Source organism: Typopeltis vanoorti, chromosome 3 (genome assembly GCF_054136105.1).
Source record: "Typopeltis vanoorti isolate ZY-2024b chromosome 3, IOZ_Tvanoo_1.0, whole genome shotgun sequence".
Lineage (NCBI taxonomy): Eukaryota > Metazoa > Arthropoda > Arachnida > Uropygi > Thelyphonidae > Typopeltis > Typopeltis vanoorti.
In genome coordinates, this window is record NC_143551.1 from 168,945,159 (window position 1) to 168,964,214 (window position 19,056).

General features: G+C 37.3%; 1 protein-coding gene across 1 annotated transcript in view; it reads left to right on the forward strand.

The window, feature by feature from the left end:
- LOC150108734 (dual specificity calcium/calmodulin-dependent 3',5'-cyclic nucleotide phosphodiesterase 1A-like) overlaps nucleotides 1–19,056 on the forward strand; it is a 663,448-nt gene that overhangs the window by 513,721 nt on the left and 130,671 nt on the right. Inside the window, exon 8 of the mRNA XM_090416188.1 lies at nucleotides 6,808–6,948. Coding sequence (XP_090272314.1) covers nucleotides 6,808–6,948 — 141 coding nt within the window. The remainder of the gene's footprint in view (nucleotides 1–6,807; nucleotides 6,949–19,056) is intronic.

The following is a 19,056-nucleotide window of genomic DNA, read 5'->3' on the forward strand; positions in this document are numbered from 1 at the left end:
TGGTGAACAGTTTTTATGTGTAGAAATGAATTTTCGTACAAAACATTTGTTGCAAGTTAACCAGTCATATGGTACGTATCTCAGTAGGCTACAGACAGTAGCGCAGTGCAGACTATTATTTCGTCTCTGTTTCGTGTTGTGTAATAATTTCTTGTGGGTATAAAATAGAAATCGAATCAAAAATTAAAAAAAGTTATCCAGTGCACAAAATCGTAAGCGTCATGCTGCGAAAGAAGCAGATGTTAAGAAACAAACTGGGGCTCTTAATAAATTTGTTAAAATATTAAAATATTCTGATGCAGATTATAACCAACTCAATACATCAGAAATCAGAGTTGAAGGACCATGTACATCATCCAGTTTTCAGGAAAGTACTATTGCAACTATTGAACAAGATGCATGTTTTAAGTGAAAAATAGTTAGGAGAAGATTTAGTTGTAGTTGACCACGAAACTAACACATTGTTAGTCTCTGTACATTTAGAAGATCCAGGTGAATGGGGAAATATTGATGAAAAATTACGAGTTGTTTTAATTGAAATGGGGCCTGTTCAAAAGAAAAATATAATATATCCCAGAGATACATATGGGCATAAATTTGGCGACACATATTATAATTGAAAAATGGAAAACGGTGACCTCGTGTCAAGAACATGGCTCATTTATTCCGAAACTTTAAATTCTGTTTTTTGCTTTTGTTGCAAACCTTTCACACCTACCGAATCAAGTAGTCTTGTAGAAGGCTATAACGATTGGAGAAATGTAAGTACAACTTTGCATATACATGAGACTAGTTTAACTCACATGAAAAATTTCTTAAAATGGAAGGAAGTTGATAAAAATGTAAAAAACAAAACTACTATTGATTGAGAGACTCAATGAAAAAGAAACATTGGACGAGTGTTTTAGAACGCTTGATTGAAATTATAAAATTCCTTGGTATCCAAAATTTAACTTTTCGCAGTTCATCTGATAAATTAAATGATAGGAATAACGGCAATTTTTTAACATTAGTCGAACTGTTTGCAAAATTTGATCCCGTTATGGAAAATCATGTTGAAAGAACCCTACAACGAAACAATAGAGTATGCTATTTGAATAAAGACAGTCAAAATGAAATATTGGAAACTTTAGTAATGCAGTCAGGAATATTATCAATTCGATAATATTTCGAATTTTATTATCAATTCGAAAATCTAAATATTCCATCATTTTAGACTGCACACCTCATGTAAGTAAAACAGAACAAATGACCATTATTATTTAGGTTTTGCAGATATATCAGATTCCACAGGACGTGATTTATGCGCAACAATAATGGAACAACTGGAAAAATGGAACATTCCCATTGAAGACATGCGAGGTCAAGGGTATGACAATGGGGCAAATATGAAAGGGAAAAAATATGGGCTCTTTTTTAAAAGCAATTTAAAAAATTTAAATTGCTTTTAAACAAAAATCCTTGAGCTTTTTGCATGCCATGTGCTGCTCATACTCTAAATTTAATCATTAACGAGCCAAAGTGAATGCAAATACAATTAGTTTCTTTGCAATTATTCAAGAAATATGCAATTTCTTTTCATTCTCTTACAAACGTTGGGCAATCCTTTTAAAGTTCGTAAAAAATTAACATTGAAACAGCCATCAGATACGCGATTGGAAAGTAAAATTAATGCAATCCGCCCTCTACGATATCAGTTACGAGAAATTTACGATGCACTTTTTGAAATTTTAAATAATGAAGATTTTAATAAAGAAACTCAGCATGAAGCACAAACATTATGTGATAAAATAAAGGACTACAAATTTATTTGCTCTCTTATAACTGGGCATGATTTACTTAACTGAATAAACCCTGTGAGTAAAATGCTTCAAGACAAAAATATGAACATTACACTTCCTTTAGAATCTATCGAAAACTTAAATAATTTTCTTACAAGGGTATCGATCAGATACAAATTTTAAAGAAGTTCTAAAATGAAGAGGTGGACGGAGAACAAGAATTTAAAACTGGTACGGAAGTCCGACGACGAAAGAAGACACGGCTACTTGACTACAAGCATAATGACAAAACGCCACAATCACCAGAAGATAAATTTACAGTGAATGTGTTTCATACACTTCTAGACATTGCAATGTGTTCGTTAATAGAACGTTTTGAACAACTAAAAACATTATGATAATTTCAATTTCATGTATAGATTACTACAAATTAATAACGTAGATTTATGAAAAAATTATGACGATTTAGAGATTCTCTTGAAGGATGGCGACATGCAATGCAATAGAACTATATAATGAGTTATGTACTTTCCGGGATATTTTTCGGAAGGATAATTTAAATATTCAAAACAGTTTCAATATTCTTAATTTTATTTTGTCCAATAATTTATCTTTCCCTAACTTTTCAATTGCTTTAAGAATACTATTAATCTTACCTGTTAGTGTAGCAAGTGGTGTACGTTCCTTTTCCAATTTGAAATTGATTAAAAGTTGGTTTTAATTTAAAACCTACTTAAGAACAAGGGGGGTGATTATGAAGAGCTCAGGAGACAGCTTGCAGGTGTAGCATGGAATGAGGAGTTAGCTGGAAAAGAGATCAATGCAGTTTGGGGGATTTTCAGAAAATATTTAGTAGATGCAATGTCTAAATGTATACCATGGGTGAGAAGGTTAAATAAGGTAGGTGTGAGATGGATGAATAAAGAGATTAAGCATGCAATACAGAGAAAAAGGGCATTGTGGAGGCAGCATAAGAGAAGTGGAAGTAACCAATTTCATGAGGTCTACAAAGACCAGGCAAGGAGGGTGACTTGGTTGGTGAGAGTAGCTAAACAGAGGTATGAACAGCAGTTAGCTAATGAAGCCAAAAAGAATCCTAGGGAGTTCTTTCGATATGTAGCCAGCAAAAGAAAGAATGATTATGGAAGGATGACATTGATTGGAGGAAATGGTATAAAGACAGCTGTTGCAGAATGTGTGGTGGAGATACTTAATGAGCAGTTCATAAAGATCTTTCAATCTTGTGAATGTGACTTCATGGAGAGATTAAGAGCAGTTGATGATGGGGAGGAGAGACTGACTGTAAGTGAGCAAGAGGTCTTTGGGGAGTTGAGTAAACTAGATGTAAATAAGGCTGTGGGACTTGATAATATTTCACTGTGTATTCTGAAGGAATGTGCCAGAGAGTTGACACCTGCCTTGACATATTTTTTTAATACGAGTCTTGCACTTGGTCAAGTCCCTAAAGAGTGGAAGGAGGGCAAGATTGTGCCACTTCATAAAGGAGGTGATCGAACTAAAGAATCAAACTATAGGCCTATCTGTGTGTCAGGTGTTGTGGTTAAGTTGTTGGAGAAGCTTGTGAGAACTAGGATCCAGAGTTGGGTTGACAACAATGATATAATCTTTGATGGACAGCATGGATTTGCTAAAGGGAGGTCATGTTTTAGTAATCTACTTACTTATTACAATAAAGTGACTGCTTCCATGGACAGAGGAGAAGGATACACAGTAATATACTTGGATTTTGCAAAAGCTTTTGATAGAGTACCTCATGATAAGTTGACAGTCAAACTAGAGCACATGGGGTTGGATATTAGATTAGTGCATTGGATTGGAGACTGCTATCTGATAGGTATCAACAAGTTGTGTATGGGGGTGCAATATCCAGGAAAAGGAAAGTCACTAGTGGAGTGCCTCAGGGATCTGTTTTAGGGCCATTACTATTTAACTTGTATATTAATGATATTGGCGAAGATTTGGATGGAGATATTCAGTTGTTTGCAGATGATGCAAAGTTGGGACGAACCATGAAGAGTAATTAAGATGTTGTGGCCTTGCAAGAAGACTTGAATAAATTGAGTGATTGGGCAAGCAAATGGGGATGTGAGTTCAATGTTGCAAAATGTAAGGTTTTAAAATTTGGAAAACAAAGATGGGATGCAGAATTTATGCTTGGTGAGAATATATTGTTGGAAGTAGAGGAAATAAGAGATCTGCGGGTGATAGTGGATAAGGATCTAAAATTTAGGGGACACATCGCCAAAATTGTGAAGACAACACAAAGACTTCTGGGAATGATGCGGAGGACACTGACGTGTAGAAGTAGGGAGATTCTTGTTCCATTGTATAAGGCTTTGATTAGGCCACACATGGACTATTGTGCCCAGATTTGGTCACCTGGTTTTCAGAAGGATGAAGAGATGTTGGAAAGGGTCCAAAGGCGACTGACTAAGGTAGTTTCTGACCTCTTGAATGTCGAGTATGAGGAAGGATTGAAAAGATGTAATTTGCAGAGTCTAGTGGAGAGAAGGAAGAGGGGAGATATGATAGAGACCTACAAGTTGGTAAGGGGTTGTTATAGGATCGATGGTGGAGAAGTTCTACAGAGAATAGTGGGAGATCAGGGGAGAACCAGAGGTCATCCCTGGAAACTGTATAAAGAGGGTGTGAGTAGGGGAGTGAGAGGCAGGTTTTTTTCGTGCAGAGTTGTGAGTGATTGGAATGCCTTGCCTGAGAGTGTGGTGTCTGCAAGGAGTTTGAATGTGTTTAAGACGCGGTATGATGAGATGTGTGTGAGATAAAAGGACTTCCTAGATGAGTCTTTGACTCCATGACGTCTTGTTTAATAATAATAATAATAATGTGTCACAAAAAAGGCTTGTTAGTTTGGCGTTAATAGCTATTGAAAATGATATATGTGCGGAATTAGACGTTAAGACCATTTTTTCTAATTTTATGAATATGAAATCAATAACCCTAAAATTTTAATTTAAAAAAATGTCAAGTATATTTATGTAATTTAATTTATTTTCTGTTATTCTGTAAAGATGTTATTTTTTGAATACTTATATTTAATGTTCTAATTATTTCTGAATTGTTTTCTTATTTTCTCATCTATCTTGAGTTTCTTTTATTTTCCTAAAAGATAGTTCCACTTATAAAAATTGTTAAAAATTTTTACAAATTACTAAGAATTTAGTAACTTGTAAAATGCAAGAATTTTTTAAACTTTAGTTCAAATAAATTTTAACTTTAATTAAAATTCATTTTAATTTTGTTAGCGATTCGGGTTGGTGAGAAGGCTACAATCCCTGTATCATTATGTTCAACGATTAAAGTGAGGTGGCTTTATCAAAATTTGCTTTAACTTTTGAGGATTTTTTGAATGTTCGGGTTTTTACCGATTATCCTGCTTAGTCAACACCCCCGGTTCGTTACATTTAGCGAACCAGTGTGTGGCTGTTCTGTAAAAATTTATTTAAGAAATTTGAAATAATTTCAATTTTTATTATCGTAAAAGAACCACACACGCCCGGATCGTTTCAGGGGCGCTTAGATAGACATTGCATGCGTGCGGCAAAGACCCTAGCACCGGCTCTGCTCTCAGGCAAGGCATTCCAATCATTCACAACTCTGCATGCAAAAAAACCTGCTTCTCACTCCCCTGCTCACACGCTCCTTATACAACTTCCAGGGATGACCTCTGGTTCTCCCCTGATCTCCCACTGTTTTCTTTTAAACCTCTCCAACATTGATCCTATAACAACCTCCTACCAACTTGTAGGTCTCTATCATATTACCTCTCTTCTTTCTATTTACTAGTACATCTTCTGAACCTTTCCTCATATTTGACATTTCTAGAGATCAAAAACTACCAAAGTCAGCCTGTGGATCCATTCCGACATCTAGAGGCTAATGACTTGATATCATTTGCTTTAGTATCCCATAATGCAAAGCACGCATCCTTACGGATATGTATACTGCAATGCATTATGGAAAGGGTCACTACACAGACCAGTTTCAACCTTCATGTAGTGATATGAAATCATTAGCCTCTATATAGATTTGCCCAGTCCTGAAAATACTTCAGGTGCAAACTTTGTTTGCTTACACTTGAATGAATTAAACCAAGAATATAATTTCTAGGCATCTTTAATTTATAGTATAACAGAGTGGAAAATCTTCCAATAACTATCTCTAATCCAGAGTATTTTAATAATAAGATGTGTGACACGTTTTGGCTACTCGTATATGAAAATATGACTTCTGCATTACTTCAACCTTGGTATCACCTCTGGATCCCACTGATGAGACCTCAATAAAGGTCGAAACCGGTCTGGGTAATGACCCTTCGCATAATGCACAGCAGTATACATGTCTGTGAGGATGTGTGCTTTGCATTATGGGATACTAAGGCAAGTGATATGAAGTCATTAGCCTCTATATATATGAGTTGCCCAGTCCTGAAAATACTTCAGGTGCAAACTTTGTTTGCTTACACTTGGATAAAGGATTAAACCAAGAATATAATTTCTTAGCATCTTTAATTTATAATTCTTTGTGTTGTCCTCACAATTTTGGCAATATGTCCCATAAACTTCAGATCCTTATCCACTATCACCCCACTCTACCTCCAACAATATATCCCCACGAAGTGAAAATTCAACATCCCATCTTTATTTCCCATATTTTTTGTGTTATATAAATAAATCTCCTTTAATGGCATGTTAGATGATATCTTATATACAAATCATATTCATGATGGCCGAGTTATTTGACTGAAAGCTTAGATGGCATAACTAGCAGATTAATTATTTTTAATGTGTTTGTGTAGTTACTGTTCATACTACAAGTTTTTAGTAATGTTTTAATAAAATTTTAGTCATCTGCATATTACACTATCTAAATGGGTATAAAAATTGTTTTTTTGAGTTTGAATTAACCTGCTATAAACGCTTTTGTTTACTTTGGATAATGAATTTAATTCTGAATGCAGTTTTTTTAAATTTACATTATATTCCAGATATCTAATTCAGTGCTGGAGAACTTTTTAAGTCAGATTGTGTCAGGTTATGGAAAACACAAAAATCCTTATCACAATGATATCCATGCAGCTGATGTCACACAGACCGTCCATTATATGCTCTGCCAAGAAGGATTAGCGGTAACCATTTTTAGTAACTAAGATTTCCGAGATATTTTAAATGAATATTTTATGATTAATTTACTTTCTATATGGCATATATTAATCATATATGGCAATTGTTCTTATTTATTGTTATTGCACCTTCCATGGAGGTTCATTCAACTGACAAAATATTTATCATACAGAATCTTAAAATCTTTAACACTCCTTGCATTAACAACACATTCTGGTATTGCATTCCATTCACTGACATTCTCCATGTAAAAATTCTCCATCTAAAAAAATCTACTCCTCGCATCACTCTTCAACACAGTGTTACATTACTTCCAGGGATGGTCTCTGGTTTCTCCCCTCTCACCTTCTGCTATTTTTATAATTCCATTTGGATTATTCCGATAAAATCTTCTCACTAACTTGAATGTATCTAACATATCACCTCTTTTCCTCTTGTCCACCAAATTTTGCAATCCACATTTCTTCAACCTCTCCATAACGAGCATTCTAAAGTCCTGGTATTGTCTTAGTCACTTGCCTCTGGACCCTCTCTGATGTTTCCACATTATACTGAAAACCAAGTGACCAAATCTGAGCACAGTAGTCACTGTAGTCACCAGTGCTTTATACAGTGATACAACCACCTCCTTATCTCTAACATGTAGGGATAAGGTTGTATCACTGTTATCATAGCAGCACTATGATGTGCAGCCTTTGCAACACTTGCAATATCCCCTCTAAACTTCGTCTACTGTCAGCTATCACTCCCAAATCTTAAATCTCATTCACTTCCTGCAGTATGGCACCATCAGTATAATACACAGCCTTATAGTTCTGCACTCTAAAATGCGATTATTTTCACTTATTAATATTAAAACTACAACCCCACTCCTTTGTCCAAGTCAAAAGTCTGTTAAATCTTCCTGAATGGCATCAATATCAGCAGTGCTACTTATAATTCTCCCCAACTTTATATCATCAAATTATCATCATCATCATCATTATTATATGGGTATCCCCATGGAGTCAGAAGACTTGACTCATTCACAGTCAAGGCAGTCACAGATAATTCTGGCAAACCCATTCTGCTCATTCACCACTCTCCATTCAAAAAGTCTAATCTACACTTCCTCACTAACCACATTCTTACACAGCTTCCAGAGATTGGCCTCTAGTTCTCTTCCTAATCACCATGCATTGAAGAATTTTTGTGTCATTCTTATAGACCCCCCCCTCTCTTTTCTGCCTATCAACTAAACTTTGCACCCCACAAGCCTTCAGCCTGGCCTCATATGGAACATTCTACAGATATGTCAGCTTGGTCACTCATTTCTGAATCCTCTCTACCACCTCCTGAAACTTAAGGAACCTAGGTGACCAAATCTGTGCACAGCAGTTAAGGTGTGGCTGAATTATAGCCTTATAAAGAGGGATAATAACTACCCTATCTTGACTTGTTATCATTCTTTTCAACATTTAGGTAATCCTTTGAGCAATTTTACCAACTTTTGCAGTATGCCCTCTGAATGTCACTCTCTATCCACCACTATCCCCAAGTCCCTGCCCTCATCAGTTTACTGCAGTCTGGTACCATTAGTGTGATACGTGGTATGTAACCTTTTTAACCCTATGTGCATAACTCTACACTTTGCAACATTAACCCTGCAGAGGTCGCAGCTGATCTGACAGATACAAACAAATTGTTTAATATAAATATTCTTACATATATCCAGTGTATAGCTTTTAGGTCATGAGTAGCTGCGCATGCATATATTACGAGTGATATTCCACACTGTTAATGTCGTCAGATTTGGTTTAACAAGTTGAGTTAGTTAAGAGTTTAACAAGTTAAGATAGTTGAGTTCGAGGTTATATCATAGTGTGTAGTGTTCGTGCAAGCTCTTGATAAGATAAGTATTATTTTCAGTTATCGTTGATAAAATTACTTAATATTGCATAGTTTTGTTTGCCTTGCGTATCTTAGTGCGTCCATTTGTGTGTTTTTGGTGTGTTATAACTTATTATTTGATAAAACACATTGCAATAATTATGGCACCTGTACGAAGGAAAATGGCGGCCAGTAATGATGGTTCGCCGTCTTTATCAAAGAACGGTAGTATAAAAGAAATGAGTCAGTGTACTAGATGTGAAATGTACGCTTTGCAGAGTGCAGTTGGAGTGTGGATAGATGATAATAAAGGATTGAATGTGTGTAGAAAATGTAGGGAGAATGAGGAATTGAAGTGTATTTCGGATCGTGAGTGTGATATTTTTGTCAAACCTTAGAATGAAAAAAATAGCGATATGACAAGAAACGGCAAGGTTGTACATGAGAATTATGAGAGTGTGAATGTAGAAAGTGTGAATGATAGTATTAATGGTTTCTCAGAGAATAAAAAAGATGAGATAGATGCATTGAGTGAGATCGCGTTGTTGAATGGTGCGATAGAAAGGGCAAAACAGCAGCTAGAGTGCATGAACAAAAGTCGACTGAATGAACCAACCAATAATAAAAGGTATGACAGGAAAAATAGGCGTATGAATGTGAACATGAACAAAATGAAGGATAGAGTGCTATATGGAGACTTGTTAGTACGAGGTGTGTTAGTAGAGGATTTGACAAAATCGTACCAACCTGGTGCGACCATAAAGGATCTAACTGAGTCTATTAGAGAGCAAAAGGAAAGGGTGAAAGAAATGATTGTTGTGGCAGGTACGAATGATTTGAAAGGAGATAAAATGGAAATGATAGAAGACCTGAATGAATTGTTTGAGGTAGCAAAAGAAAAGAGTGAGAGAGTTAGAATGATTAGTCTTTTGCCACGGTATGACAGTGAAATGTTTAAAAGGAGGGCCATAATTGCGAATGACTTTATGCGTGGGTTATGTATGACGAGTGGTGTGGAATTTGTGGACGTGTGGAGTGAGTTTGATGGGCGAAAGGATCTATATAAGATGGATGGCTTGCATTTGAATGGTTATGGTGTAAGAAGACTTGAGAAAGTGTTGCTGAATGTAGTGGATGTGCAAATTCAGGGAAACTAGATTCGTTAAGGGGGGGGGGGGAGTAGTAGATATACAGTCCTTAGGGAGGCAGTTGAATGTAAGAATGAATATAATATGCTAGAGCAAATAAGGACAACAAACCAGAGTGGGATAGTTAATATAAGGCATCAAGGTAGGGTTGGGGCTAATGGGGGTCTTAAATTCATGTACACTAATACTAGGAGTATTAGGAACAAGAAGGAAGAGTTTTTGGCCATGGTTGGCACTTCCAGACCACAGGTTATTGGTATTAGTGAAACATGGCTGACTGTAGATGATATAGCTAGTGGGATTGAATGTGATGGGTATAGTGTGTTCAGGAATGACAGAGAGAATAAAATGGGGGGAGGAGTATTGTTGATGATAGCTGATGAGCTACAGCCAAGGAGAATAGAAGTTGAATTGCAGGATAGAGAAAAGAGCACATTTGAGGCCATTTGGTGTGAGATTGTGGTTAGCAGAACTAAATATACAATTGGGTGCTGCTATAGACCAGGTGATGGAAAAGATGGTGGTGACAGTATGCACAAGCAAATAGAAGAAATGAGTGGAAGGAGGGTGATTATTATGGGAGATTTCAACTATGGTCGCATTGATTGGAGTGAGGAGAGGACACACAGGAGGAAGGAATTGGATTTTATGCGGTTATTAAGGGATAACTATCTTCGACAGCATGTAATGGAAAATACTAGGAGTCAGAGAGTGCTTGACCTAGTAATTACATCTGAGGATTTGGCTGTAACAAATATGATCACATTGCCACCAATCGGTGAGAGTGATCATAGGGTCTTGACTTGGGAGGTGGCTAAAGGTGTAGAATTTTCAATTAAGACAGGGTACATGTGGAATTATCGGGCTGGAAAGTATGACAATCTTAGGAGTTTGATTGGCTCAGTGCCATGGCATGTACAACTGCAAGGACTAGATGTTGATAGTGCATGGGAGGTGGTTAAGAAGTGCTTGCATGAAGCAATGGCTGACTGTATACCTAGAGTCCGAATAATAAATCAAGTAGGGGTTAAATGGATGAATAACACCATTAAGCTTGAGCTGCAAAAAAAGAAACAACTATGGAGGGAATTTAAGGAGAAAGGTGACCGGCAGGCACATGAATGATATAAAGCGCAGGCCAGAAGGGTGACGAGTGTGGTAAGAAAAGCAAAAAAGGATTACGAAAGAACATTGGCCATGCAGGCTAAAGAGAATCCTAAACAGTTTTTTAGATATGTAGCAAGTAAAAGGAAAAATGTACATGGCAGAATGATTTTAAAGAATGCCGATGGTAGGGAGGTAACTGAATCAGTTGAGATAGCTGAGTTACTGAGTGAGCACTTTGCAAGAATATATGGAAACGAATAAACGAATAAACCAGTAGATTATACGGGAATTGTGGTGAATGAAGTGGAGGTGAGTAGTCTATTGCATAACCTCAATGTCAATACATCTGTGGGGTTGGATGGTATACCAGCACGTGTAGTACGAGAAGCATAAAGAATTGTCAGTACCCTTGACCATTTTGTTTAATTTGAGTCTTGGGTCTGGGTTAGTCCCGAGCGGGTGGAAGGAGGGAAAAATAGTTCCACTGCATAAAGGTGGTTCCAAGACTGCTGTTGTAAATTACCGACCGATTAGCATATCAGGAATCATTGTCAAGGTCTTAGAGAAATTAGTCAAGAAAAGAATACAGGATTGGATAGATGAAAATGGGATATTGTATGGGGGACAACATGGTTTTGTGAAGGGTAGATCATGCCTCAGTAACTTGCTCACGTTTTATAACACAGTGATGGCTGAAACTGGACAGGGGTAATGGGTTTACAGTGATACTACTGGACCTTGCCAAGGCCTTTGACAGGATACCACATGGAACCCTAATCAGTAAACTGGAGCAGATGGGGATAGATATAGGGTTGGTAAGATGGATAGGAGGGTGGTTGAAGGAGAGATACCAGAGAGTGGTTTATTCAAGAGTGGAGTCAAAAAGACAGCTTGTGACTAGTGGAGTGCCGCAGGGCTCTGTTCTTGGACTACTGCTTTTCAATTTGTTCATCAATGATATAGGAAAGGATTTGAGAGGAAGTGTTCACTTGTTTGCTGATGATGCAAAGTTGGGTAGAGCAATTGTGAGTGCACAGGATGTCAAAATTTTACAGGATGATTTGGATAGTTTGGTGGACTGGGCTAGGAAAAATGGATGTCAGTTTAATGTGGCAAAGTGTAAGGTTATGCACTTTGGGGTGAAAAGAACAGCAGCAGTATATCGCATTGGTGGAACCGTACTCCAGGAGATTGATGAGGCCAGGAATTTGGGAGTGCTGGTGGATAGGGAGTTGAAGTTTAGGGGGCACATTGCAAAAGTGACTAAAACAGCTCACCAAATCACTTGGCTTATGAAAAATACTTTAACATGCAGAGACAAACAAGTTGTTGTTCCTCTGTATCGAGCCTTGATAAGACCCCATCTGGACTTCTGTGCCCAGTTATGGGCACCAGGGTTTCTTCGTGATGGGGAGGAAGTGGAGAGGGTCCAGAGACGAGTGACCAAGATGATAGCAGGTCTGTGAAATGAACCTTATGAGAATAGGTTGAGGATTTGTGGGTTGCAGAAATTGGACGATAGGCGAAGGAGGGGTGATATGATTGAGACATTCAAATTACTGAAGGGTTTTTATAAGATTGATCCAGAAGATATTTTTGAAAATATGACTGGTGGTGGGAGGACTAGGGGCCATGCATGGAAGCTGGGCAAGAGCGTGATTGACAAGGGTGTTAGAGCTAGGTTTTTTACTTGGAGAGTGGTGAATGAGTGGAATAAGCTTCCAGAGTCTATTGTGGGTGCTACGACCGTGAATGAGTTCAAGGCAAGATATGATAGATACTGTGTGAATGCTGAATAGTTGTTCCAGACATGATGTTGGGGCCTCCCTCGATGAGTCTGACGACTCCTTGGAGTTTCCCGGAACAATAATAATAATAATAAGTGTTATGTAAAAGTGTGTGATATTCAGTGGTGTGTTGGAAAATTTTTAACAACTGGCTCGCTTTATGAAAAATTTGATTCTTCACAAAATTCTATTGTATCTTCAGATGTCTTTGTTTCTGCTTCTTCAAATTTTGTCCTTTTAATGTTTAAGAAGTTTCGTTTTATTTCATTTTTTCAACTAACAGCTATCTGCTTTTTTGATCGCAAAACTCTAACCCTGATTAAAATTATTTTAATTTTAAAAAAACAAAGAAAAAACCGAAATAAAAACATATATTAAAGAAAATTTTCCTATATTACCTACAACTTACCTATTATCAAATGAAATCCTGAACAAAAAAAATGTAACACTAATATTACCACTTGTAGTCAATCAAATGACCAGAGACTGTAGCCGTTGTGACGAATTTTTGTATTTATCGATAATGCAACAATGTTGCATTTCCAAGAACTTAATGTTGCAAGTTCTTGGAAATTCTCCGAAAAATAAGGGCATTATTGTTTATTCAAATACCCAGTTCGGGAGTTTTGATAACGTGTTTATGTTTTAATGAATGCAGACATTGTTTAGTAAATAAAACCATTTCCAAATTCCCGTCGTACATTGAGTTTGTGTTTTGTGAATTCCCCTTTATGCATTTATTTTTGATAATAATAATAATAATAATATATGTAAGTGTTTATTATACAATTTCAAAATATTTACAAGAAAAAGTATATACCACTATTCATCATCTATCCTTTCATAAAGAATTTTAATAACCGTCTTTTCCGACTTAAAAACATTAACAACCGGCTCACTAAATTTGAAAAATTTTAATAACCGGCTCACGCAAGCCAGTCCCAACACACCACTGGTGATATTTCATAGTAAGTTATATCTGGGAGATACCATGACCTCCGATATCAGTATATTATTGGTTTAGTTGTTGTTATTTTTTATTTACTGTTGGAAATGGCTGGAAAAATATATCGATTGAATAATCCATCAGATATTGAAGAGATTCAGCAATTTTGTTACTCGAGTCTGATGATGAGAATGATAGAGTTGGATGCGAAAGTGAAGTGATATTTGATAATAAATTGTATCTCACAGATACCGCGAACTCCGATGTCAGTATAGTATTGGTTTAGTTGATTTTTTCTTTGTTTCTTTGTTCAATAATTTCTAGATTGTAACTGAAAATAAATAAACCATCAGGTATTATATTTGCAGTGTTTTTTTTTTTTAAGTTTTATCACATTTGAGCACATACTAGTAATGAATATATCTCTCAGATACGTGTGACCTCCGCAGAGTTAAATTGACGTCCTTTGCCTTTGCCCACAATGCCAATTTTTTTTAATCATCCTGCAAGATATCTACATTGCCTTTATCAATTATTGTCCTTCCCAGTTTTGCATCATAAGCAAACAACTGAACATCCCCCCCCCCCCTTAAATCTTTCCCTATGTCATTGATATACCAATTAAAGAGTAGTCACTCTAGTATAGAACTCTGAGGTCCTCCACTAGTCATCATCATTTTCCTAGATTGCACTCCTCCATATAGTATTCTCTGGTATCTTTCTGTCATACACCCACCTTTGCATGCTACCAGCTTCATATCCATTCCTGTCTCCTTCAACTTTTGTAATTGTTTTTTTGTGCTGTATTCTGTCAGATGCCTTTGCTAGCAGTATCATGGTGTAGTAATTTTCCTTATCTAATTCTGCTGTCACTCTGTTACAAAATGTGAGTAAATTACTAAGACAGGAGCTACCTGTTTATAAAACCATGATGCTCCATATTATATTATATTCCTATCCAACCACTGCTGAATTTTACCTTTAACCAACTTTTCCAATATTTTAATCACCACTCCTGAGATATTAATTGGTTTGCAATTTTCTACTTCTGGAGCTACCTTTATGTAATGGAACTATCTTACCCTCTTTGCACTCCCTTGGAACCTTGCCACAGCTGAATTTAGACTGAACAACTTCATCAGAGGCATTTGCATAGTACACGTATCGACATGCCATCCAGTCCCACTGCTGTATTTACATTGATATTTTTCACTATGCTGATTCCTGTTCATCTTCCTCAGTTCTGACATCAGTCTCTGTCACATCAGCAACAGCAAAATTTCAATCTGGATGATACACCTTTGCAAAGTTATCAGTGAACAAATCAACCATTTCTTCTACTTATGTTGCCTTCCTGCCATCAGCATTTATTAATTTCATCCTTCCATAGTCATTCTTTTTTTTACTTGTTGCAAAATGAAAAATAGATTTACTTTCATGTACTTAGCTAATTTTCTTTTATATTGTTTGCCCTATCTTACCATACTAATCATATTTCTTGCCTACCTTTTGTACTGCTCATGGATGTGCTGATCATAATCACTTAACCCATAATACATTCCAAAAATTCTCATAAACAGCAGCAAAACAAACAGTTTTTGGTTTCAGATTTAGTTCAGACAAAAGATGACAAGAGATACAAGAAGGATTTGAATATGCAGGAAGTCTGATACTTTGATGGATTATGAGTTGTCATTAAATATGAGTAGGAAACAAAGTAATTATTATTATTATCCAGGCTTCCATGGAGTCAAAAGACTCATTTTAGGGAGGTCGTTTTTAGGAAACACAAAGTTTATCATACCACTCCTTTAACCCATTGACCGTTCCTACTCTAACTACCCTCCATGCAAAAAAACCACTCCTCACCCTCTTGTGCACAGCCTCCTTTCGTAACTTCCAGGGATGGCCCCTTATCATCGCTCCTTCCCGCCGTTCCACCAAGTGAAAGAATTCTCCAATGTATATCCTGTAACTGCCTCTCAACAGTTTAAAAGTCTCTATCATATCACTTCTCCTCCTTCTATCCACCAAACTCTGCAGTCCACATTCCCTCAGTCGTTCCTCATAACTCATATTGTACAGTCCTGAAACCATCTTTGTTATCTGCCTCTGTATACCCTTTCCACAGTCAATTTATCCCCTTCAAATCCTGGGGACCAAATCTGAGAACAATAGTCTAAGTGTGGTCTGATTATGGCCTTGTACAACGGAATGATAACTCTTTTATCTCTGCAGGTCAGCGTCCTTCTCAGTATTGCAGCAATCCTCTGAGTTACCCACACCACCTTTGCAATATGCTCCCTAAATTTCAGTTTTCTATCAATCATCACACCCAGATCTCTTGTCTTCCCTACCTCCTCCAGTACAGCTTCTCAAATCGAGTATGCATCCTCCCATCGATGGATCCCAAACCTCAAGACTTTACATTTTGCTGCATTGAACCGAAACCCCCATTCATTTGCCCATCTGTCTAGCTTATTCAAATCTTCATGCAGGGCTGCCACATCTGCACTATTATTGATTACCCTTCCCAGCTTCACATCATCTGCAAATAACTGAATGTCAATAAATGCAATCCATTATATCGATATCATTGATATAATGGTTGAACAATACAGGTCCCAGTACTGAGCCTTATGAAATCCCACTTGTAACCTTCTGCTTCCTTGATATTGCCCCACCATACATAACTCTCTGATAGCTATCAGTCAGCCAATCCTGAAACCATTTGACTAACCCAACATTTAAACCCATGTGCTGCAACTTAAATATCAGCTTATCATGTGGCACCCTGTCAAACGCCTTTGCAAAATCCAAAAAAATGGCAGTATATGCCTTTCCCTCATCAACTGCTCTTGTCACTTTATTATAAAAGGCAATCATATCACTACAGCAAGAGCACCTCTTAACAAATCCATGTTGATTCTCACATATAACATTACCCTCATCTACCCAACACTGTATATAGTCCCTCACTAATTTCTCCAAGACCTTAACAACTACTGATGAAACACAAACAGGCCTATAATTAGACACTTCAAGTCTACTACCGCCCTTATGCAGTGGCACTATCTTACCTTCCTTCCATTCCCTGGGTACCTTTCTCCTAGCCAGACTTTTATTGAAAAGCCAGGTCAATGGAGCTGTCAGTTCTTTAGCACATTCTCTCAAAACCCATGTGAAATACCATCCAGTCCAATAGTTTTACTAGTATCCAGATTAGTCAGTATTTGGAACACACTCTCCTCTTGCATCTCTAAACCCTGAACCTGCCTTATCCCTCTAGTATTAAAACCTCCTCCAGCATGAAATACTCCAATAAAGTGCTCATTGAACAAAGTGGAGGTTCCTCTGCATCAGTCACTCTATTCCCATTTTTATCCCGCATTGTCATTCTTCCACAATCGGTTCTCCGCCTACTGGCCACATAGCTAAAAAATTCCCTGATTTTCTTCGTATCTTAGTGCCAATCTCTTCTCATTTTCTAGTTTTGCCTTCCTCACCATTTTGGTCACTCTCCTGGCCTCTTATATTCTTTGTGTATCTGTCCTCCACCCCCTCTCTTTATATCTCTTCCATAATCTATTTTTCAACTGCAGTTCCTGTTTGATATCGTTTGTCATCCACTTTACACCAAATTGTGTCCTCTTCTTCACTCATGGAATACAGCTTACTATTGCTGCTAACAAATATTTTCTCACAATTTCCCAAGCACTAATGATATCCTGGCCTTCCAATTCTGCCCTCCATGGAAGTGCACCTAGTTGATACCTTAGACTATTATAATCACCCACCTTATAATTCCACATACGTTCCCTTTTCTTTGATACCCCTGCATGTCTGTTCATCTTCCAAGTCAAAACAACATGGTCACTCTCTCCAACAGGTGGAAGAGATGTCATCTCACTTATTATCAGCTCTTCTGATGCTATGACCAAATCCAAACCTCTTGAACCTCTTGTTCCCTCTATTACTTGCTGCCGAAGATATATGTCCCTCAAGAATTCCAGAAATTCTATCCCCTTCTTACTACTTGCATTTTCCTCTTCCCAGCTTATACCGCTGTAGTTAAAATCTCCCATAACAATCATTCTTCTTGCACTTCAAGCTCAACTGCCTAAACATCTCCTGGTCCCCACCCTCTGTGCTTCCTAGTTTATAGAAACACCCCACTAAATATCCTGTCTTGGCCACTTCTACCTCACACCATATGCTTTCAAAATCATTTGTGTCACTGCCTTCCAAAGATTCCACTCTTAGAAGACATAAGTCATCACTTATCAGAAGCAGTACTCCACCACCATGTTTTCCTTTCCTATCCTGCCAAAAAATGCCAGGATAGGAAAAAAAACCCTGCCACTTCAATTCTGGTTATTATATCATCCTCCGTCAACCACGTCTCAGAGATCCCAATAATCTTTGGCCAGGTTGATGCTATCAGCACCACCAATTCATCTCCTTTATTTCGGATACTCCTGGCATTAGTATAGAGCATAAAAATGTCTCTGCCTCTATACCTATCATTGTCCCCTCTCATCCCCCCCCCCTGGGCTCAATGTTACCTGATGTCGTGTCCCTTCCCCCCAAGCACCCATTCCCACAAGAGGCCACCCCTCTATCCTGGGAATTCTAGTTTCCCTGCATTGACACACTGACTTGTTCAGAAAACAGCAATCTTTCCAGATGCCTTCGTCCTTCCTCATTCAAATGCAAGCAGTCTCTTAGCATATAGTTCCCTTCTGACCTCAAATACCCTCCAAGCATCCACGTATTCCAATCCTCTCTTCCCACACATTCTGGCTATTATGCAATTCAGTATTGCTGCTCTTCTGCTGTTAGACAAATAGTGGAAAACAGTGTACAAAATAAGAAATTGTGTGCCATTATAAAAAAAAAGAATATGATTGGTGGAACATATGTGAGTGATTGTGATTATGAAAGGAACATGATAGAAGAAACAAAAGTGACCTTAGTTATCAATACATAAAAGAGTATAAACTGCTGAAATGCATGAGAGTTAGTGTGGAGTAAATGGAATGTAAGACATTTAAGATGAGAAGTAAGGTGATTATATGCAAAATTAGAAGATTTAGTCAATATGAATGGAAAAGTACAAAAAGAAAAAGAATGAAAGATAGCAGAGAAAAGTGCTAGTGACTTAAGAGTGGTGTTGCACAGAAATTCCATTATTGTGATGAATTGAGATGATGCACAAAGTTTGTTTTCGATGTGGGAAGACGAGCAGGTTGATGG